General features: G+C 44.8%; 2 protein-coding genes across 3 annotated transcripts in view; one reads left to right on the top strand and one right to left on the bottom strand.

Annotated features, from left to right (window-relative positions):
• Positions 1-5,688, top strand: part of LOC120838440 — a 34,241-nt gene extending 28,553 nt beyond the window's left edge. For both annotated transcript variants that reach the window (XM_042292419.1, XM_040208370.3), the window contains one exon: positions 5,369-5,688. In XM_042292419.1, coding sequence (XP_042148353.1) covers positions 5,369-5,557 — 189 coding nt within the window. In that variant the 3' untranslated portion in view covers positions 5,558-5,688. The remainder of the gene's footprint in view (positions 1-5,368) is intronic.
• LOC115313346 overlaps positions 1-24,185 on the bottom strand; it is a 202,049-nt gene that overhangs the window by 129,170 nt on the left and 48,694 nt on the right. The window lies entirely within an intron of this gene.

The following is a 24,185-nucleotide window of genomic DNA, read 5'->3' as shown; positions in this document are numbered from 1 at the left end:
CAGGGCCGCCAGTTACTTGGGTGACGGCGACCGACGAACATTTATTTTCTTTGTTTTCCTTCCTCTCAAAACTCTGACTGACTGAACGTTTATTTTTCTACGTGTTCTTCCCGCGCGTGCCGACTTCAAGCAGCAAGAAAACAGTACTTAAAACAGACCACGACGAACAAGAACGCTGGATTCACCGACTCCGACGAAGCGTATAGGCCTAGCAGGCATTCCGACTCGGCGCTGCGTTGCTTCGTCGCAAGACCGTCTGCCTACGACCGGCTGGCGTGCTAAATGGAATATGCCCGCGCGACCCTTGTGGACCCTTCCCGTATTATAGTTTGATCACTGACCTCAATTCTAGATTAAGAGGTGAGGAGGTCAATCTCTTCCCCTTGTTTTCCGAGGCAGTGTTGACGAACACTCGTCGAAAAGGGACTCTCGTCGATTCTATCTTCTTGTTTTGTGTGATATAGAGCTGAAATAAACGCCGTATGGATTGCCTTCGTAACACGGTATGTACACTTTGTTATTGGTATGCCATTTTTATTCTGACAGACTGCACGTCACTGTCGACCCCGGTCCAACCTTTCTTTGCCGACTGTCGCGTCAGTATCGAGTTCCAATCGTAAAAGAACGGTCCCGAAGAGCTTACCAACAGCGCGAATACAAGACTTCCATCAAGCGCGCGCGTCCGCTCCGAGTGTAAGCAGGTATTTACGTGGCTCTTGCTGACACTCGTAGTTCAAACGTATCTTTTTTAACGTCGGCTCGCTCCTGCATCTCCGAGGCCGCGAAAAACGCCATCTACGTCGCTTTGCAAACGACTGACACGGGCCGGCCCTTCTACCAACAATGACGGGGTGGTGACAAGACTCGCTGCACTTCCCAACAGGCATACCGGCGTATGGGACTAGTCCCATACTGTCGCTGTAGCGCAACATATCTCATTGAATTTCGCTCAGCTGCGATGCGGCGATGAGAGGCGCCGATTCAGGAAATACGTCGGTGACATCAGCGCAGTAAAACCTACCGGCGCACCCCAACTCGTTGCCGCTACTGCCGAGAGAACTTCCGGTTCCGGAAACGGTCTACGTCACGGCTTCTTTTGCGGTCAGTTGGAGAGAATGAAAAAGTCGATATTTCAATAATTTTTTGTGTAAAAGTTAATAAACCGAGACGAAAACGGATGCCTGTTCGGCATTCAGTGAACATTGACGGTTTAATGTAAAAGTTATCTGGAAAAAGTAAAAAGGTCATTTCATGGTCCCTTTAATATTTATTTTGGACCCGGTGTGTTGGGTGAAGATGGAAATGATAGGGCACGTTTTCCTTTATTTCTGGTGTACTGTTTACGGTTCGGTGTATTGTAGGTGGTTCTGGTGTATTGTTTGCAGTTCGGTGACCATCGGTTGTGGTGGTGGCGACGTTCGGGGGAGGGGTATATTAGGCCGAGAGACAATACAGTTTGTTGCTGAGTTTGGGACGTTGTCTATCTTTTTTTTCTTCCTCCTTCACGAGTTTCCGTTTTTCAAACCACAGCCTCAGGTTTCAATCATCATGTATAACTTCCACCAGTTCGCCTGCCCTTTAACCGTTCTTTTCAAATTTTCGTTGCTGTCAATACGCTGACTCACATAGAAAATTATTATCGCGAAATACATATATAGTTTGAACGGGTCCATATCACAAGAGCGAATGACATTTTAGCGAACGGCGACATTTGAGCGAATGCTCGTTTTAGCGAATAACGGGGGCGCGCGTTAACCCATCCGTCGCGCTGCGCTTTACGCCGCTTCGCGGCGACAGTCTGCGGCAACTCATTACAAAAATGTGAACCCATTTGGCCCACCCGAAAACGCCGCTTCGCGGCGTCCGACTATTCGCTAAAGTGTCATTCGGTCAAACGTGGGCGTTCGCTAAAACGTCATTCGATCAAGTGAGTGCCTCCCAGTTTGAACTAGGATATTTGCGTAAGAAGAATACAAAGAGATGAGGTAGCATTGTAAAGGCCCGCTCACACACTTTCGTCCGACTATACGACGGACTGAGGTTTTTGACGTATTTACTCATGTTGAAACGACAACATTTATCAAATATAGCCATATATTGAGCACATAATGACACATTTTGCCAACCTATGACATTATACCCATTGCGCGTCACGCCTTAGTTCTCGTGGCCGCCACCGCGCGGCTGCAAATCGCGATATTCCCGTTCTTTCCTTTGCTACTACGCAACGAAATCTCGATATTTTAAAAGAATGAGGCGGTTTCTCCGTTCATTTTGGTGAGATACACAATATAAAAATTTAAAACTGTTTATTCTTTCGAAGTTAATATTGTTGCCCCTTTAAGAGGTGAAGTCAGGACACATAATTAAAACCGGAGACAACAGAAATAAAGGGACAGGACAAGAACACGTCTTTTTATCGAGACGTGCTGTTGTCCTGTCCCTTTATCGGGTCCAGGACAGTTTGTCGAAAGCCCATTCGTTGACGGACAACGGGTAGACGGACTCTTCGACGTATGGAGCAACTCGCACTAGGCGAATTCGTCGAACGGGAGACTTGTTGAAGCGGCCTGTTCGCAAAAATATTAGTCGAAAGAACTACAACAAAGTTAGAGTGAGGTGCTTTTGAGCCTCGAAGTAAATCTCACTACGATTCGTCGACTTGATAATGCAAATTTGATTATCGACATTGAGAAAAAGAGCGATGGTTTACAAACATAAACTGCTTACATGGTGTAGCCTTTTTGTAAATTCGTGACTAAATGATGTCGCTAAGAAATTATGTTGGTCGAAAAGAATATCGCAAGTGAGACTTTTTTACTTCCGTACACATTTTGCTCTACGAAGTTGCAGAAAGAATAATTGCAAAAACAGGTTTTATTGTATTCCTGCGATAGCCGTGCCTTCGAGGTTGTTAGCCAACGTCTATAGCCTTGCAGACTTTTCTTTGCTGACCAATCTAGTTCGTCGTGGTGGCTGTACAAACAGCAAGGTGTAATACGCTGTACGCGTATTACAAGTGTCGACCAAAGACCATTCAGGATGAGAAGAAATCAGCCCTTCGCTTGGTCTTCTCCAATTCCATAATGATATAGAGTCGATAGAACGTCTTCACGCAAAGCCCGGTTTTTATCATTTTTAATGGCGTGAAGTTTCACGACTGACTACCGGACCCTTGTAAATTCTGAGAACTGCATTTTTAGTACTTTATTTTTGGCAAACAGGGTCCCATTGTTGACCCCCAACGTCCTCGGGTAATTCTAGACACCCTGTGCAACTCTTTTTGACCGTCGGACCTCGTTCGACGAACGGGCACTTTCGCCCAATTCTTCGTTCTGCGATTGGCCTAGGGAGAACTGCCCTATTCGAAGAAGCTTCTTCGAGTTGTCCGTCGACCAATGGGCTTTTGACGAATTGGCCAGATTCGCTTTTTATCTCTGCCGTCACCGGTGTTCACAATGTGTAACTTCAACCAGCTCGCCTGTTTATTCACATTATCATCAGAAGTCAGGCCTACTTTAGTTCTGCTTGCGATCGCAACGAGCGCAAGCAAAACTGAAGTAGTCCTGACTTCTCATGATAATGTGAATGAACAGGCGAGCTGGTATAAATTATACATCGTTAAAACCGGTGACGAGGTAAATAAAGGGAAAGGACAACAGCACTGACAGGAACAAAAAAAAAAAAAAAAAAAGGTAGAAAATAAAAAAAATAAGCTTCGGTTCAATCTAAAAGCGATTATTCTCTCTGCTAAAAAAGATATTTCTTTTTAGGGGCGAAGCTCCTTGAGGGGTATTCACACGAGGGAGAAATCCCGGGGATTTCTCCCCGGCACGCGCGCATCACGAGACGAAAACGCGAGGCTTTTGCACATCGCAATGCCTGATGTTTTCGTCACAGGATGCGCGTGCCGTGGAGAAATCCCCGGGACTTCTCCCTCGTGTGAATACCCCTTTACGGGCTAGCAATGTCCGTATGTCCGTCCGATGTCCGGCGTCGGGGGCTCGTGCTCCTGCTCGTGAGCTCACGCGCTCACTTGCTCACGAGCACGGGAGCACGTGCTCCCGTGCTCTTGTAGGGCAAAAAAAAAAAAAGCAACAACCGCATCTCTACGTTGTGAATGATGTTGATTGGGGCGAAGCTCTGGTGGTGCTTGTCTGCGTAGACGGTGAGCCGCAGCATGCCGAGCCTTTCGTTCGTTTTCATCCATGTCAGAAAGAGAATATGTGGTATGGGAATGTGATTATATACGCATTTGAGCATTTGACCGCAGCGTTCGGTATTTCAAACTCAAAGCCGAAAGCAAAAGACCCCGAGAAATTCTCTGACGATCTGCATTCCCCAGTATTGGGAGGAAGTAAGCGCTGGGGGGGGGGGGGGGGGGGGGGGGGGGGGAGGGGAGGGGAGGGGAGGGGGGAGGGGAGGGGAGGGGAGGGGGCGGGGGTGCCTGCACTTGTGGATACGTACTTCGAAGTAAATTTTTTAAGTACACTACTCCAAATTTTATTAATGTTTATGGTTGAATATTGAGGTAACTGCTAACGATAAATAGAAAACCTTACATAGGCCAAAATTCTGCTCAGCAGAGCGCCTGTGCCAAGTCATTTAAAACGCTCATAGCACGAAATGCGAGTCTTAATAGCGAGCATAGAAACAATATATTACGATTTCTGTTGGTAGTTTCTGATAGACTACTATCTTACCTAACTGTGAATAAAAAATAAAAGAATTAAAAAGTTTTTTTTTTTTCAAGAAATCGATTCCAAACTTATTAGTTTTTCGAAATTTTCGTTTTTCAGGAACATGTAGCGCGATATATATATTTATTGCAAAATATTGAATTTATATTCCGAAAGAAAGAGCTTAATTGGGGCTTTACGGTGATATAAAGATCATAAAAATATGTTGTTCAGGTCACACAGCACAGCTTGCTGAACATTTTCAAATATCGTCGCAGAGAGGCGGTTTGACAAATAAAAAAAAAAGTGTCGTTAAGAACGTTATGACCTAGACGCTTAATTGACATGAAAAAACATATGTCTAGAGTGTTCCCAAAAATTGATGTAGCGTAAAAAGTAGGGGAAAGGGATGGAGTGAAATATTGCACCTCCGATAAGCTGGAAAAACGTCAGTTTCCACCTTGGCAGCTTCAACGGTTCATAACTTGAGAACAAAAAATCCCACGAAATTGCCGTTCGCGTCTTTTTTCATTATAGGAATTGCCCCAACACATATATTTTTTTTCGTCAAAACTAAAAATTCGTCCTTAAATCCGTGCCCGAGTTGAGATGCGGAGTGATAACTGCGAAAGTTGTATTTACGTTATACGTTATGTGACTAACGACTGGCCCAATGCCTTTTTTTATAGGGGGACGCAACGTCAAACTCCGAAGAGGAGAAACAGAGCACAGGCACTACCGAAGAGTCTACTGCTGTGAAAGTTACAGAAACGCTAATAACAGAAGCAGAGAACGCCTGCACGGCGAATATAACTGGTTGGACCCCTCCAACCACGCCGGAACCGACGAAGTCGCTTGAGCCTGTGGCCGTCCCCTGAGGCGTTGTCCGCCGATCTATCACCCGGTTATTACCAGAAACTACTTGCATACGCTTCAAAACCACGTACAGTACACTGCGTGGCTTTGATGCCCGTGCAAGAAGAATGCTGGTACGGGTAGAACGGTGGTTTGTGGATCGATTTGAATAAAAGTCGATGGAGACTACAAATTAGTTGTCGATTGGGCTCTTGGATTCCTGTGAGGGTTGACGATACGTTATAATAAAATTACAGCGCCTTACTTTAGTCATTAGAAAAAAGATTTTCAATTAGCAGAATAATGTTATAACGTCTATAGAAATGATAACAGTATACTTGACGTAACTTTACATTGTATTAATGCTTATTGCTGTAAGCTTTGAGAAAATAAAAATTTGAGTCTGGAAAAGGATGCAAACCCAAATTCCAGTGCAAAATCTACACGGGCGAGCAAGCGTATGTTCATCGCTCCAGGAAACGAGGAACTTGCGCTTTTCATTAAGTAAAGTAATAATAATTCTAGTAATAATGTTAACTCTTTATTTGTCAGTTTCACAATAGTGGGACTCAGGAAACAAATGTAGGAACAGCTTTACAAGTTCCCATACGTGTTAAAACCAACTACGTACTTTAAATAATCGGCGAACCAGCGCACGCCGAAGGCGCGAGACCGCGAGCTGATTCGTCGATGTTTTAAAGGACTTCGGTCTGAACGCCTTTAACGGGCCCGTCTGATAGCCCTGTCAGACAGTCAACTCAAAGGCCATTTAGGCCAAAGCCCTTCGAGATTTCCAAAGTCATTCGGTCATTCAAGCTTTCGGTTGTCAAACGTTCGGAGACTTGGAGAACAACTCGAATGCCATTTAGGAGATGTTTATTGCAATTGTAGTTTTCGATTTGTTGGAGACAACGGTCACCCATTTAGCAAAATAAATAGCTCGATAAAACAAAATTGCTCATGTATTGCCATTTAGTTTTGTAAAAAATATTAGGGGTTCTGTTTCTTTAATGGAAATACGGCAAAAACACCCAATGCTTGTACAGTTCTGGTATGCCCCCCCCCCCCCCCCCCCCCGCCCCCCAATAATTTCTCGTTATTATGAATGCAGATAGTTTGGTTTGGCGCTCTGCATAACTGCATATATATACCGGCACCACCGTGCTTGCGCGTCTGCCTCCATGCACTACCAGCCAGTTTGCTTGCCGATACGATTTGGCGTGGCTGGTATGATATTGCGTCCGATGACGTAGGCGACCGACATCTTTCAAACAAAACGCTTATACCACAGGACCACCGTAAAACCAAATCATACATGTAGAAAGGCGACCGCCATCTTTCAACAAAACACCCATCATTTACCGTTGGTATCGTTACATATACCATACATGTCGAAACGGAACTCATACTGACGTTGAGCTCACTCGAATTCCTCGGTAAAATTTTCACGGCGACGTCTTGGGGTGACGGTCTCGAATAATGTGCACCACAAGTATTCGACAACCGCACCAGCCGTTGGCTTTCTTATGCGGTACGCATAAGAAAGCCAACGTGCACGGCATCAAACCAATCGTGACGCCAAACCGAGGATATCGCTTCACCGGTTGACAGCGGCGAACGGGCCGTTGCTCGTACTCGTCCAACTTGGCGTTCTTTCGTGGCTTCGTTGGCTTTGTCTTCGGCTTGGCGATATCGCATATCGCTGTGCCGCGGAGAAGAGCGGACCGGTTCTTTTTTTCGACACCGTGCTACCGAGAGCGGAGGAACGTCCTGTTGGAAAATCCTGATGATGGGAAGATGATGAAAAAGGCCTCATAACAGCGTGTCGTGTTGTAGAACATCCTGCCAGCAAAAAGGCGACTCCAGAATAGTGGATTACGGCGGAAGGATACAGGTAGGCGGAACCATACAAGCGTGTCGTATTATGGGACATCCTATACCAGCGTAGTGGATTACGACGGAGCCATGCTGGCACACGGAACCATACGAGGATAACGTCCTATGGGACACCCTATACCAGCGAAAAGGCGATACCACCATGGTGTAGTCATGTGGGAGAATTCACCCCCATGGCTCCACCATGCTGGTATCGCCTTTTCGCTGGTATACAGGGAGATTTTTTTAACCTTTACATATTTGTTTGAGAAGGTCGTGAAAGCTACACTTTTGCGGTTTGTGCAGGTGAGTTATACGGCCAGAAGGACGTGGTATAGGGGCCTAATCGTAACGATCAGTCAGATATGGAAAAAAGCTTAGAACAGTGCAACCTAGGTTTTGACCTGACTTACATGGAGGAAGGACATAAACTAAATCAAGCATTCCCAGGGTTATTGTATGCAGACGATATTGTACTGGTATCAGGAAGTCATGGGACGATACAGGAACTGATTAGGATTTGCAGTAGGGAAGGGAACAATTTAGCACTAAAATTTAGTAGGGACAAGTCGGGTATAATAGTTTTCAACGACGAGAAGGGAGGACACCCTGGAGATACAGGACATATTGATAGAACTCGTAGAAAAGTACAAATATCTGGAAGTATGATTAAGTGAAGGAAGACGGCATCTAAAAGATTATGCATGAGACAAGTAAGCCGGGCACGAACGAGTGCTTCATAACTATGCGACTGCAAAAACGCGTGTGGAAAACTTTTGTACTTTTGTGTTGGAAATAAAATGTTCAATATATTTCAAGATGTCGTAGATCTTACAAGCTGCTCCTAAACCCTAGCTACGCAGACGCAGTGCTTTCGAATTGAGCTCACAAATTCGGGCGCACGATTTTTCGAGCTCTGCAGAATATGGCTACTTTTGGGCTACATAAATATATTGCATTTGGCTACCTTTGGGCTACACCGTCTGACTTTTGGCGGTTTGAGCTAGAAACTACCTTGCAACCCTGAGTGTGATGCATTGGGTGGCGCTTGTCTCTGTTCGGAGGTAGGAATAAAAATATCGGTCCCTTTTTTGACGACGCTCGTTTCTATAGCTTGGGTTTTTATCTCAAGTGACGTACAGCCTTTTCGAAATCGTACTTTGCGGCGGGCGATTGAGAGTCAGGTTAGCATTTTATTTTGGTCAGCACTGCACGTTCAATGGAGACCTCGGTCGGCGATGTTAATATATCTTGCTCCCCAAAGTGTGTCCAAGGTCCGCAGTGACATTTGGAAATGGCATTGAAGGCGCGCGACCGTCGGTTGGTAAAATACGTGCGTTAGATTCACTTATTCAGTCTAATGGCATTTTTGCCATCGTATTTTATCTGTTTCTAATTTTATTTGTTTCGACAAATGACATGGTCGAATCTATTGATAACCTTAGGTAGACTGAACGTACGGAGTGTCCGGGCTTTTAATACATTTCACTTGTTTATGTGAATTAATAACGGTTTTCTCTTTTCTGTACTCGGTGCTATGCAAACATCGCTTAGATGTTATGGTAGTGTTGTGTGGCAGCGTTTTTCACAGTCACTCGCTATTGCATTCGCTGTGCACAGGATGTGCTCACATGGAATGTGTCAAATCGTATTTCCAATCGATATGATAAATTTACTTTGATACAGTGTTAATTATATTCTCCTGTTTTAAACTGGTCCGTCCCTGATCTGAGCCCAAATTCAAATTCGAGAGTGCAGACAGACTTAACGTCGTAACAGCCGTAATGCGCAGAAATAAATTAGTACCATGAAAGAAAAACAAGAGGATACGAGGCGGCTCGGTGTTGTAGAAGTAATGAGTGTACGAATGATGCCATCGTACGTTTTATTTCTTGTTGAACGCTCCTGGGAAACGCTCAAGGTACCAGCGAGCGAAGACAACGGGCTGGCGTGAAATTTCCATCGAACGAAAAAACGAGCGTCACTTCCGTTATGCGCTTTCATTTCGATATGGCGCAAAATGCGCTCAAAATAGTAACAGGTAAGGCAACAAAATTTAGATGTGAGGTCTGGAACACCGCCAGACTCAACCGTGTTGGGGGCATCTCTCGCGAGTCAATACGTCAAAGGTACTACGCGTCGAACTGTACGTGTGAGTTATTCATTTTAGCGAAAACTTGATTTTGCAAAGCTATTGTGCGTTTGAAATATGCATCATGTTAGTCAGCTATAGCTATACCCTCTCTGACTAGCTGCGCGCGGTACTTGAAAGCCACGAGCGAGAAATAAATGAAAGTTGATCTTTTAGGACAATCACGCCGTGGAGACCCATAAAAGAGAGTCCCGATAAGAAAAGAGCCCCCTTCCCCTTCTCTTCAAGTGCTTGGGATTCGCTCTCAATCCTGCACCTTTGGTGCAGGATTGAGAGCGTAACCCAAGCGCACACCTAAAATCGCCTTCTTCCCTGAAAAACAAGTTGGCCTTCAGAATTGAGGGGTGCTACGCGAAAGCGAGCAACATGTCACGAGGACGAAGGCGAGGTGCTCCGGGCTTTGAAAGCGCTCCTGATCGCAAAAACAAGTTTTTTTTTTTCTTTTTTTTGTCGTGGCACAGTTTTTTTTTTTTGTCCACTTTGATACCCCATCAGCGCAAAAACTACTGTAAACTAAAAAAAAAAAAAAAAAAAAGAAATAAATGGTGGGCACACAGCGACGACGCACCCACTGGGACCCGAGTCAAGGCAAGAACAACTAACTACTAAAATAAAAAGAAAATCATGTTTGCATACATAGACAGAACGCATCCATCGAGAGAAATGAACCCCGCGCTTGTTCTGCCAGTCTCGTTGTGCTTCCGTCAAAAGCCACAAGGGAGGAAGACAATCGGCGCCTCCCCCCCCCTCCCCCCCCCCCTTCTAAAGAAAAGGAAAAGAAAAGGAAGGTTTTTTGGACGCCTGCGGTCGCCCAAGCCATGACCTTGGAAGGGTATGCGATTGTAGCACGTTTGCCCAGCGGCAGCTCCCCTGTCTCAAATGTTACGGTCCGTTTCGCCCAAGTACCAAAGTCCCCGCCTTATCTTCCCCGAGTATCAAATCCGCAGTGATTCTGAATCAATCCGATACTTTCTGACGTTGCAAAACTGTTAGAGGAATATTTGCACACAAGTATACACTGTTCACAGAACTATCTGCAGTGCTAAAATTCAAAAGCGCTGTGTTGGATTCGGGAACTCGTGTAGGTTTAGCTCATCGTTGGAAAATACTTATTCGCTCGATGAACTCCACAGAACTTGTAAATATTAGAATGGACTTTCCAGAGAACGATATTAGTTGTCGGGGTCCCAGGTGACCGGACAGGTCGCAATTATTGGTTCATTAAAAATTTTATTTCATAATCACAATAGTATCATCAAGGGCTCGCCACTTCCTCATCACATCTTCTACGAACGGAGTTGCTGTATTCGCAGCACACGCACACGGAAACGGTGGAGGTGCTCAAATTATATCTTCTTTTGGCAAATACTGCGCAGCGATTTTTCGCACAATGCTTCTAACATAACCATGCTGCTCTACATGTGTATTCACAAAATGCCCCCCCCCCCCCCCCCCCCCTTCCAATACATCGTTCTCCCAACTTCGTTGAAATGGGCATGAAAGCGCGTAACCGTCACTTGGTTGAAGTTCTACTTAGAGGTGAAGTGTTTACCGTAAAAAATCGTTAACCATTTTTTTTTACGTTCCACTACAAGACTCGGTTCACCTTAAAATTATTTTTCTTTCATGTCGTCTCTACAGCATTTCTACGTCGGTACTTTCGCGTTAGAGGACATCGCATAATATCCGAAAGGAAACGGCACGATCGATGCTGCATAACCTCTTTTTTGGAGACATTAAAAAAAGTTGTTGTCTTCCCTTTGCACTGCATGTTTTAGCACGGAAGTTCCTATTTGGTTATGATGTCTTTACTTTCTTTAAAAAAAATACAGTTATTTAAATTACCGAATTACAAAAACGTCGAAATTGCATAATTGCTTTCAGTACTTGCATCGATTTTTGCTCGCATGGAGAATAAGATTAGTTCAAAACATACCCGAAACGAAAAGCTGGTATGTGTATCCTCTGGGGTGTTAGTACTTTCCTAGCGGTCTATCGTTCAAGAATGGCTATTTCCATACGTTGTGTACTGGCTGTTTTTAGCGGGCGGCGGAGAAAAGCTCACCGCAGAATGCGGAGAAAAGCTCACCGGCCATTGAGCAGATGCGGAGGAAAGCTCACCGATTTTTTTAACTTAGCGGATTCTGCGTCGAGCGTGACAATTTAACACCATTCGCATTCGTCGCTTCCATTAATGTCCTCTGTAATACTTTATATATATATATATATATATATATATATATATAAGTATAAAATCAAAACATGGTACACCAGTAAAAAAAAATTATTGACAACCGATGGTGCGCCGTCGGTAGCTCTGTCAAATAAAGAGGTTTGTTCTTTGCGACCTAATATAAATAGCGGTGTGTGAACCGTTTCAGCTCCAAATATTGTGTAGTGCCTAATAGATAAGTAGGTGTTTGTTAATGTAATCAGTGTCGGCTACGATGTCTTCTTTCTGTTAATTCAAGTAACAAAACTTTAGTAGCGAGAACAGCTTCGTCCTGTCGTGTTTGTTGTCTTCACTCCGTCGTCGTCATTTTAGCGGTTTTCATTATGTATAACCTTCACCAACTCGCCCTATTCACTAGCTTACACAATGCTAGTTCTGATATAGGTCCAGAGGTCGGCATTTTAGGTCGCCCTCACTCACCCTCACCCTCACAGCCACACTCACCTAAGCCCCTCACTCACCCTCACCCTCACAGCTACACTCACCTTGAGCCCCTCACTCACCCTCACCCTCACAGTCACACTCACCTTCAGCCCTTCACTCACCCTCACTGAACCTCACGGCCCTCACGCACTCACCGCCCTCACGGCCCTCACGGCCCTCACGCCCCTCACCGCCCTCACAGCCCTCACGCCCCTCACTCACTCATGGCCCTCACGAAACTCACCGCCCTCACGCCACTCACCGCCCTCACGGCCCTCACCTCCCTCACGGCCCTCACCGCCCTCACGGCCCTCACGCACTCATAGCACTCACGCCACTCACAGCCCTCACGGCCCTCACCGCCCTCACGGCCCTCACGGCCCTCACCGCCCTCACGGCCCTCACGCCACTCACCGTCCTCACCGTCCTCACGGCCCTCACCGCCCTCACGGCCCTCACGCCACTCACCACCCTCACGGCCCTCACCGCCCTCACGCCACTCACCGCCCTCACGGCACTCACCGGCGTCACCGCCCTCACGCCACTCACCGCTATTCAGAATACTAATGCACCTTTCTGAAACAGTTTATTTCCAAAAAAACGATCGATTTCAAACCAGAACCAAGTCTTTCGGTGTCATCATCACCGGCACGAGGTATCACGTGAAAATTTTGCGTCCCTGATTGCATGCAGCCGCTTCAAACGTATTCGAATTGCTCCGAGTTGCTTGCTTATTTCGAGCCGGACCCGATCTCAGCAATTCGTGTCGATCTAGGGAAAGCTAGAGAACAACCCGTCAATAACACCAAAATTGCTGAGAAAGATGCTCGATCTGAAGGGGGCCTCACTAACTCACCGCCCTCACGCACTCATGGCCCTCACACCACCTCATGCACTCGCCGCCCTCACGGCCCTCACGCCTCTCATGCTACTCACTCCTCTCACGCACTCATGGCCCTCACACCCCTCACGCACTCACCACCCTCACACCACTCACGCGCTCATGGCCCTCACGCCACTCACCGCCCTTACGCCCCTCACGCACTCATGGCCCTCATACCCCTTACCGCCCTCACCGCCCTCATGGCCCTCACGGCCCTCACCGCCCTCACGGCCCTCACCGCCCTCATGGCCCTCACGGCCCTCACAGCCCTCACGGCCCTCACGGCCCTCACGGCCCTCACGGCCCTCACCGCCCTCACGGCCCTCACCGCCCTCACAGCCCTCACGGCCCTCACTCACCCTCACCTCACCTGTGAGGATGAGGGTGAGTGAGGGCCCTCATGAGTGAGGTTTGCCGAGGTATGTATAGGTCACGAGTAAAACAACGCTGCCCGTGTGCAGCTCTGAAGGTCATGGGTGGCTCACCGTAGAAGGGCACTGAGGCAACGTGTGGAAACACCAGCACGAACGGCTAGAAAACGTGCATGTCCGTGGAAGAAAGAAGCCTCGATATCCTACTGAGTGTTTTTTCCTGCTTTCAAAGGTTAGCAAAAGCTTCAAGGATAATTTCAGGCACCGCGTTGTTGCGCAAGCACTTACGGATTTTCCGCATTTACAGTTTTGATTTTTATGTTTTCGGCAGACATTATTAAGTTATGGAACTTTTTCCAGTTCTTCAAGTTCATGAAGTTTCCAGTTAGGCCTAGAGAGTAACCCACAGAAAACACTCGCCCGCAATTATTATTTTGGGAGCAATATACCCAATAAGCTTAACAAATAATACAAAAAATGTGTTTTCCTATTTATAAAGCTGACGAATTTTAATGATAATAAATGTATATATGTTACGGATGATCAACAGCCTTCATATAAAAAGAAGAAAAAAAAATCGGTGAGCTTTTCTCTGCATACGCTCAATATCCGGTGAGCTTTTCTCCGCATACGCTCAATGTCCGGTGAACTTTTCTCCGCATCCGCCGGTTTTGCGGTGAGCTTTTCTCCGCTGAGCTTATCTCCGGTGAGCTTTTCTCCGGTGAGCTTTTTTCCGGGATTTGTTTTTAGCTGCAGGGCATTTTAAAGTGAAAATCAAGAAGAAAATCAGACAGGATGATCCTCTTAGCTTTGCTAAAACGAATTAACCGCACCTTCTGGCAACAGAATACCTTGGGCGATTCCATCCACCGCCGGGCGCGAGAGACGGAGCTTGCGTACTCTCTCGCGAGCTGAAACAAAAACGGCGTCAACCAAAAATGGGAACGAATATGAGGAAACAAACAAAATATCTTCGCTATAAACGACTTACGTCAGTAGAGATCGTAGAACATAGGTTAGATTGGAATGCCTTCATGTACACGTGCGTTTGTAGAGTTATGACATCTCCGCAAATTTGCCGCCAGACATTTTTATTGAATGCACTCACTGTTGACAAGCGTTGCAGTATTCGGTGTCTTCATCCTGAGACACGTAAACACCAAGGAACTTTAAATTGAATAAACAAACCTCCTATCTCATTCACCATCTTAGGGTACCAAAGTCGTTTCATGTAAAACAGTTGCCACTGTACCGAGTACAGCCTACCCCTATTTTTTTCTGATATATATATATATATAAGTGAAAGATGCGTACTGTCGGAGTTACTAATTCGAAGTTTATTACGACGTTTCGAGCGGGAACCGCTCTTCATCAGGTGACCTGATGAAGAGCGGTCCCCGCTCGAAACGTCGTAATCAACTTCGAATGAGTAACTCCGACAGTACGCATCTTTCACTTATTAACTTTTCCCGGTCCATTGTTTTTATATTTACCTTACTTTAACTATATATATATATATATATATATATATATATATATATATATATATACCGTTTTTATTTGTAAATACCGTTGTAGCACTTCGTTGACAGCAAAATAAAATAACTGCAGCCCCGCCGATCTCTCCGCCTTTTTTCGCGATTCGTTGTACGCGCCGTCGCAAGGATCAACAATCTACCAACCTAACCAGAAAACGAAAGAAGCAGTAAGTAGAAATAGCAGTCAGTATCCTGCATTGGCAACACATGCAAGCTATGTATTGTATTTATACTTCGTTTCATCTTGTGTTGAACCGCAGTGGAAGGTTAGGAGCCTCTACAGGCAATCAAGCGCAAGTCAGGTTCTTTGGGCGTGTGTCAATGCGTGACGTCACCTCTGAACTGGTGCTTGATTGGCTATGGGGGCTCCCAGCCTTCCGATGCGAAAGGCTAAACGTCATCCCCCCTCGAGGTCACGTGAGCTGCGTTGCCGGTGCCTGTTCTTCCTTTGACTCCACGGGGCTTACAGATTCTCCAAGACGGAGAGGGGCCCGCAGACTGGAGTGTGCCTCAAACAAAGGCATTCTACTTGGGCTTTGGGATACTCTTCTTTGCCGCGTTCTCTTTTTTTTTTTTTTTTTCAATTTGGAGAAAAGGGCTATTCGCGACTCCAGCGACCTATAGGGGGCGCCACCACCAAACAAACATGGCGGCTGGGAACAGGTAGCGTCGGCTCGGCCGGGCCGCCTGAACGGGTGGCGCATTCAATTTAACACGTTTTCTTTAATGCCCTATTTTATAGGTATTTCAACTGCGACGGTTAGGTGTATCCGATGCACATAAACTTGCAGAGCATAATTTCGTTTTCCCGGTGCTTTTTTTTTATGTCAAACTTTTGTTCCGGAATTTCGTTAAAAACCGAAACTATGGGCTCCGGAGAGACGGTAATAAAGTCTAATCAGTTTTGACCAGCTAAGAAAAGCGGCGATGACTACAGAATCGTTCCACCGAGAGTAATTTTCAGCTAACTCGCAGGCCTCGACCATGCGACTTATCTGTCCGCGAAATCGAGCTTTTGTGCGTATCCGCATTTAAGAAACAGCTCCAGTCATCTGCTCGGTCAACAACACAGGCTGCAGGACAATTACGAAAATTAATCAAGCGCTTCTTGAGCCAAGGTGCATGTTAACCCGCGGCACCCCACTAAGCAAATGATACTCGCATTTCAATTCAGGTTTTAGTAGCAATCGAGAAGTCATTTTGACGAATATGCGGGTTAGGTATAATATTACGCACTATGTCCCACTAAAGCGATATTAGTATATTCTTCGGGTTGAAATATGAGCTTAGTTGACAAGCTATTAGGTGAACTGCTGAATAAAAGTATATTTGACAGACATAGATATACAACTTATACTCAGTCAAATAGTTCTAGCCTGAAGCACGGAGACGAATGCGGACAAACTGAAGAGTCTTCATCGGGGATTCACGCAGAACCTCTTTACATTGAACTTGAATTCGAATGCTGAACGGAAAAAATTGAGTATTTTCTATGGCCGGACAGCCTGAGCAATGTAGACGTATATTGCTGCCGGCATCGATGGGGGTATAATATAAATATTGGAGTCGCGATCAATCATAATGTCGTGACAGATTCTACCTTCGGGAGACGCGTCCCCCACCTTTTGAAAACAGATAATTTCCCTCATTAATCGTATGCAGCGAGCAGGTTTCCCATTATCAAGTATAATTGCGAAATCAACCCAACTTCTTCGGTGTGGTCCAGAGGCTTTTCCGGCGAAAATCAGCCAAGATGAATAGCCAACGCACCGACCGGCGTGGGTGGCTGAATCTTGAAGCTAATCGAACACAACCAAACTCAAGAAAAGCAGCTATCGAACCTTCCCATTCCCTTCCCTGCAACATTAGTGTTTCCTCCAGTAAAACCCCTCGTCTGTCGTCCTCAGTCCACTGTTCTACATCCTTATAAAGAAACCCCTTATCAGTTACCAAGTAGTCGTCACTTTGAATATGATTGGAGACAGACAAGAAATCAAAACGTTTTTCCGTGATGCCTCCCCATCCAAGAAATCGAAAGCACGTGACCTTGTGTTGTGGAGTAAACGGGCTTTCAAATATGCAGTGGAAGGAAACAATCTACTGAGGCTTCACCACAGTAATGAACACTCAGGCAAAGTTAAGAAATATTCAGACCTTCGTCAAATTACATTGTTCGCCACCGCGCCGACAACACGTGTCCGCAAAAGCCGCCAGAGACGCGGAGGCGCAAAGCGACCTGTTCCCACTGGTTCCCGGTTTTCCCGCTTGGTGGCGTCCGTATTGCTGGAGTCGCGAGTAGACCGTTTCACTAGGAAGAGCAGAGAGAGAAAGAATACCCTCCCCCTCTCACCCAATATGGGCAGGAGATCGAACTTCGCTGGGGCCGAAATGCGCTGCGTGCGGACCTTTACGCGGCCACTTGTCGGCTTTGTTTTTTTTACAGAAATAACTGGCGTGGCATAATGAAAGTCTGATAAACCTGGATTCGATAGTCGACCCGATTTTGGAGCGTCAACGAACGTAAATGCGCACTTGAAGTCGTTCTAGGACTTTCGCCGCAACGTTCCCGTTCGCGTAACGGCGGCGTCGACTCCAAGATAATATGAAAAAATGGGGAATTTTTTTATTTTTATTTTCTCTCGTGTATTACGTTTTCCAAATACGTGAAACGTCCACCGAGGTATCAGCAGCCGTGACGAAATTGCGCGTTTCAAACCGCTGTGTCACGGCTGTCAAATGAATTGACGCTGTTCCGCGCAGGCACTTTAACATTAAAATAGGTATGAGGTAGCTGGAAACTTCTGGTGCAGTTACCCTGTAATTCAAGAGCAGACATGGCTGGCGAGAAACAACGCGAAAAGTTGTCATGACACAAAGCAAACAATGCATTTTTGGCACTATACATTTTTATTCAACGTGGAAAACTAGCAATGAAATAAAAAAATTAATTTTAAAAGAGAGTGAGCGAAGTAACATAATATACATGTTACATGAACCATTCCTGAACGAAATATTCAGGAATAGGCAATGTAATTGTCGTAAATTTGGCAATTAAAAGTTCTCAAGAAAAAGCAATTAAACATTACTTTTGCGCTAACCCCTCATGGCATATGATCTTTCACATGGTAACAAATATATCTTTCTCGTGTGTACCTTCTTTTCCGCACTATAATCGCAAAACTACTGAACATCGTAAGGCTGTCCTGGGGCCCTAAGCTGGACGCTTGGCGAAAACGACGGCGAGAAATCTGGCGGCCGCGATTGGCCAGCGCCACACTTGACCTTGGCGCCGGCCAATCATAGCCGCCGAATTTTTCGCCGACTTTTCCGCCAAGTGTCCAGATTAGGGCCCCTGGGTATTCTCGGCTGCATGCGTGAACAAGTTTTCAAGGCTGCGTATTGAGCAGACCTAAGGGCACCCAGAAACCAGTAGCGATCGCATTTGTCTTCAATGAGTAAAGATATATTTTCGATTGATCAAACATATTATGCATCCTCACCAGATGACTGCAGTTTGATTGTCGGGATCACGCTGTTTTAGGCGGGACATAGGTATAGGAACACAGGATCGAAGTACAGCGAGGATCTTTACAGCCATTGGCAACACCCGCAAGCACTCTGAGAATGAACATAACCTATCATGGTACCATGAAAAGGCATATCTTTCAGTCAGCGTTCTGCTTTAAGTCTATCAGGACAAGATTGACAGTACCGCAAACAGTTATTAGGTACCGTCGCATTTTGGTCACTTAACTTCAAACGGGTTATAACAGAACACAAAGGACAGAAACAGCCTGAGTCTGGGGAAGCATATTTTAACCTAGCCGAATATAACCTATTGAACACCGTGGCATACCGAACAGTTCAATGATGACACCTCCGCTAGATGTTTATGTCATTGCATAGAAATTGCCATCAACAAAAGTGGACACCATTGTGACATTGCGACGCAACTTTTAATGGAGAGTCCATGATATAAAGCACATTAAACTCTGTGCGAAAGGCCAGCTTCATACAGTCGTGTTGCTACGTGCATGCAACCAGCTTAAAGGGATGCTGAACCGAAATTCGGATTTTAGAAAATAAGGCCACCGACAGCGTTGGGTAAAGTGCATCTAAAAGGTACTTCTAGTAAAGTACAAAGTAAATGAGACGCTATAACGTCTTATTTACGTACCAGCTAGTGTACTTAATAATTTACTTACAAGTAAATCATTAAGTACACTGGGAGCAACGTACTTGAAGTAAAGTACTATAAATACAATGTACTTTCAAAGTAAGGTACAAGTTTTTTAACACAATCTTTCATGATGCCCTTTAATTCCTCTATACAGTGATTTTTTTAATTGGTATGCATTACCCAGTGGTAATCAAGGGAGCATGACCTCAAAAACAGCGGCGAATATTTGATAAAGGCAAGCGGCCACAGAGAAGTTTTTTTTTTTTTTTTTTAAGGAATGGAGCCAAATTCAGAAGACCCTCTTCTGAATTTGGCGCGCCTTGCACTGGATTGTTGCACCCAAGGGGATTAAATGTACTAGGAGAGGGCATGACGTCAGCACCGTAGCTTCCGCAAGCAATCCTCTCATAGAAAAATGCCCTCTGCTTAATAAAAAAAAAGTGTGCAAGCGTGCTGGTGATAATTAGTCACGATGGTCATAATTAGTCATCACCTTCGATTGGGGTGCGAAAAAAATTAAGGAACTTTCAAATAGAAGGAAAAGACAAAAGAGAATGTCTCAAACCAACGTTCTTCTCTGTTGTCTCTTATACGTCGACTTAAAAATTTAATTCTTGCGCACCACAGACTTAGGTGCTACATTATGATTAATTTTTCTCTCCTAATATTTTAAACCTCCTCGCTTACGCTGAGCGACCGAAAAGTAGCAACAGTTCAAAAACCTACGGGAAAGCCGCTCCGAGTACAAACGGGACGATGCGTCGTCTGCTCACGTTTCTGGTGAGAGTAGAATATCAATCCCAGTATTTCTTCGAAGTTGACAGGGCATCACTTCGTGATACAAATTTCACGAAATCAAACTTGGGGAATGTACTTTGAAGTCGGGAATTGTACTTTCCTCGGAAAGTAGCAGAAAAGAATACTCTAAGTACAAGTACGTACTCAGAGAATGTACCTCAAGCAAAGTACAAGTTTCCTAAACCTAATTTAAGTAGTACTTTAAGTACAGTGCAATTAAAGTACTTCCCAACACTGGCCGCAGACGTGTTCAGCAGGACGCTACGTGCTTGTGCGTAAGTACTCACGCACAAGCACGCAAGTGCTTTTGTGAGACTGAGTAAATTGTATGTATGCTTTCTTTGTACATAAACTTATTATTATTATTATTATTAACCCCAAAACACCACTCATACAGCGATATCTCGAACGGATCGAGCGATATTTTAGAGAAGTATCATTTCATTTCATTTAATTTATTATACCCTCAGGGCCCGAAGGCATTACAGAGGGGGAGAGCAACAAGAAGGTTAATGCAAATAACATAATACATATTTAGACACACTCAGTAATAAAGTAATTAGTTATTGCACTTTTAAAGAGCTCAGAGTCCGTGATAATGGCGATCGACCGGGGAAGGTGGTTCCACTCCTGGGATGTACGGGGAACGAAAGATGAATAAAACGTGGTTGTGATAGAGTTAGGAATGCCCACACCTTATGTTGATGATCAAGACGGGAGGAAACATAGACAGGCCGAGCAATTATTTTGTCGCGCAGGAAAGAATTATGGTGATATATTTTATGGAATAGGGAAAAACGAGAAATTTTACGACGTAGAGATAAAGGTGGTAATGAGAGAGTTGTTTTCATAGAGGTGACGCTAGCGGTGCGGTGATAGTTTGTGAGGATGAAACGAGCGGATCTGTTCTGAACGGCTCCCAATGTAGATATGAAAGTGACTAGTCCGGGATCCCAGACAGAAGCTGCATATTCTAACTTGGGACGAATTAAAACTTTGTAAAGAGTTAATTTCAGTGAGAAAGGTGCTAATGAAAAATTTCGTTTGATGTAACCTAACATGCGGTTAGCGTTAGCTGAAATATGCTGAATATGTGTTTTCCATGAAAGGTTAGAAGCTATATGTGCGCCTAAATATTTGTACGAAGATACCGGTTCTAGATGAGCATTATTAAGGAAATAGTTAGGAGAGTCCTGAGACTGGCGAGACACACGCATGACCTTGCATTTGTTAGTGTTAAGCTTCATAGACCACGAGTCAGACCAACGGTAAATAGCATTAATGTCTGATTGGAGTATACAGGTGTCATTATGATTGAGAATCTCACGGTAAAGTACACAGTCGTCAGCGAACAGAGACACGGACGAAGAGACACTAGTGGGTAGGTCGGTAATATAAATTAAGAATAGCAACGGCCCTAAGACCTTGCGGAACCCCTGACGCAACTTTGACAAAAGAGGAGTTATTGTTATTCACAGTGACAAATTGAGACCGTTGAGTTAAAAAAGACTGTATCCATGCGAGAACGTTATTGTCTATGTTAAGTTTGGAAAGTTTTAGAAGCAGAAGATTGTGAGAAACTTTGTCAAATGCTTTGGCGAAATCCAGGAAAATGCAGTCCGCCTGGGATCCTCGGTCCAGAATGTGATGTAGGTCATTCGTGAAAGATAGTAGTTGGGTTTCACATGAAAATGATTTTCGAAAACCGTGTTGGGCATTGTTGAAGAATTTGTTAGGTTTTAAGAAGTTGACAAGGTGAGAAAAAATTATATGTTCAAGAAGTTTGCAAGGAATGCTGGTTATTGAGATCGGACGATAATTAAGAGGGGAATATTTATCTCCAGCCTTGTGAATGGGTACCACCTTCCCTACCTTCCAGTCTGATGGGAGAAGAGCGTCTTGTACAGACTGTTCAAATAATTTTGTTAAAATAATTGAGGAGTATTGTTTAGTGTTTTGTAAAAACTTGGAATTAATACCGTCCACTCCTGCTGAAGATGACAGTTTTGAGTTTATCTATGATATGACCGACACCAACGTAATCAAGAAAAAAAGGATCCATGGGCAAGTAATCGGCACTCTCTAGCGAAGGGAAATCGTGCATGTTATCTGTAGAGAATGAATCTGCAAAAGTACTATTTAATAAATTTAAACACTCATCGCTGGCTATACAATCACCGGCACCATGACAGAACAGCACACGACATAACAGCACGCGACAAAACAGCACGGTCAAAACAGCACGCGTCCAAACAGCACAGTGTCAAAACAGCACGGCGACAAAACAGCGCGCGTCAAAATAGCACGCGACAAAACAGCACAGCGTCAAAACGGCACAGCGACAGAAGAGCACGTGCCAAAACAGCACGGCGTCAAAACAGCACGACGTCAAAACAGTACAGCGACAAAATAGCACAGCGTCAAAACATGACATTGACAATGAGTTCGGCGTTTTCGGTTTGTATTATTTGAAATTCCGCGCACTTTTTTTCGGTTCGCGCACTTTTTTTTCGGTTTTTATTCCAAACAAGAGTTTTCGGTTTATTGCGGTGAATATTTGTAGACTCATAAACTTCTCAGTTATATTAGGTTTAGTGGCGAAAACTAGTATACTAACGAAAATGAAATAAATAAAAGCGTTTGTCTAAAATGTATATTGAGTACCAGGTACTCTTCTTATTTGTTAGCCGCCTCAGTAGCTCCGAGGCGAGAGCGCCGGCCTACGGATCCCCAGGTGGCGGGTTCGAATCCCGACCGAGGTGCCCGCAATATGACGGAGGCTTATTGCGGAGAAGGCGCCGTGGTAACCGAGCTTTCGGTTGCACGTCAAAAGATCCCCAGGTGGTCGAAATTGATCCTCAGTCCTCCACTGGGGCGTGCCAGATGCCCGTCGTAGGTTTGGCACGTAAAACCCCCAAATTTGTCTCATTATTTGTTGCCGTCTTTGGCAACCGACGCGACCTGTTCTGTAAGACTCACTGGGGTCCTATCGTGATCTGACATTATCGTCGTGTGCTTGTATTTGTACACAGGACGAGCATGAGCTTCAGTACCACTTCGGTCGGAGAGGCAAATATCAAAATGGAAAAATTAGCAAGCATTGTACTCGGTGCGCTTTCCCACATTTTCACGACTGCGAGAGGTGATAAATTCGCGCCGACGGCAGAAATGACAATAAAACACTCGTATTTATGCACTCCTCTAGTAGACGGAAGCTGGGAGTGTTAAACAATGCGCGGCATTTACGGACGCTCTTGATTTCCGTTGTTTGATTTCACGATGGAACTCTCATCTTTTAACAAAAAAATTCGGCACAAATCCCTATCAGGTGAAAAACCCAGATTTCGTCCTGAAGACCCCTGCGCCCTCGGAGCTTTTGTTGAAAGTTGAACCGATCTTGCAGACATGCTGAAAACTTCGAAAGGAAGTGGTCTTAAGGTCAGTAATCAGTAGGGTTCCGTGTTTTCGGAGTTAAGTTTTCGTCAAGTTCAGAGGGTGTTTTTCTGAGGTTATTTTTTGCCGGAGTTTATTGGAGTTTATTTTTGTTTGGTTCCGAATTTTCCGAAATTCGGAGCTCAATTTCGCAGTGTTTCTTATTAAAAATAAACAATATTATTCAAATGTAAACGTATGCTGGGCAAAAAAGAAAAAAAACGCGATTGTATCACATAATATTTTTTTCAGTTGGATTTGGCGTTGATGCCATTACTACTGGCAATATTAATTTGTCCTAGAACAAAAGTGGCACACAAGTGTTATTTCGATAAATGTCGATACCTCGAAATCAATATCCTACTGGAGGTAGTTGCTTGGAAGCCTCTATTCATTCCATGCTATTCCATCAATTTACCGCGCGGCCGCAAGAGGCAGAGTGGAAAAGGATGAAATAGAGAAGTTTCAACTGTCCTCTTCCCCACTTTATGTAATTTCTATGGTCCATAGCTTTCAAGGTTACAAGAACACAACCTCTCCTTCCTCTCAGGCACAAACAGTATGACCAAAACCGGAAACATAAACAGTGACTTTTATCTTGACCCGATAGTACAATGACCTGTTGTCCTGACCGAAATTAGAAAGATATGTGTGGTGGTATTTTCCCAGGACCATTTACTCAACGCGCTGATTAAACCATTAATTGTAAAATATATGTGTGTGTGTGTGCGGGGGGAAGGGGGGGAGGGGATTGGCACATCGAAAT

Source organism: Ixodes scapularis, unplaced genomic scaffold (assembly GCF_016920785.2).
Source record: "Ixodes scapularis isolate PalLabHiFi unplaced genomic scaffold, ASM1692078v2 PGA_scaffold3__209_contigs__length_174095766, whole genome shotgun sequence".
Taxonomy (NCBI): Eukaryota; Metazoa; Arthropoda; class Arachnida; order Ixodida; family Ixodidae; genus Ixodes; species Ixodes scapularis.
The sequence above is the reverse complement of the archived record's forward strand: the minus strand, read 5'-3'. Positions and strand labels throughout refer to the sequence as shown.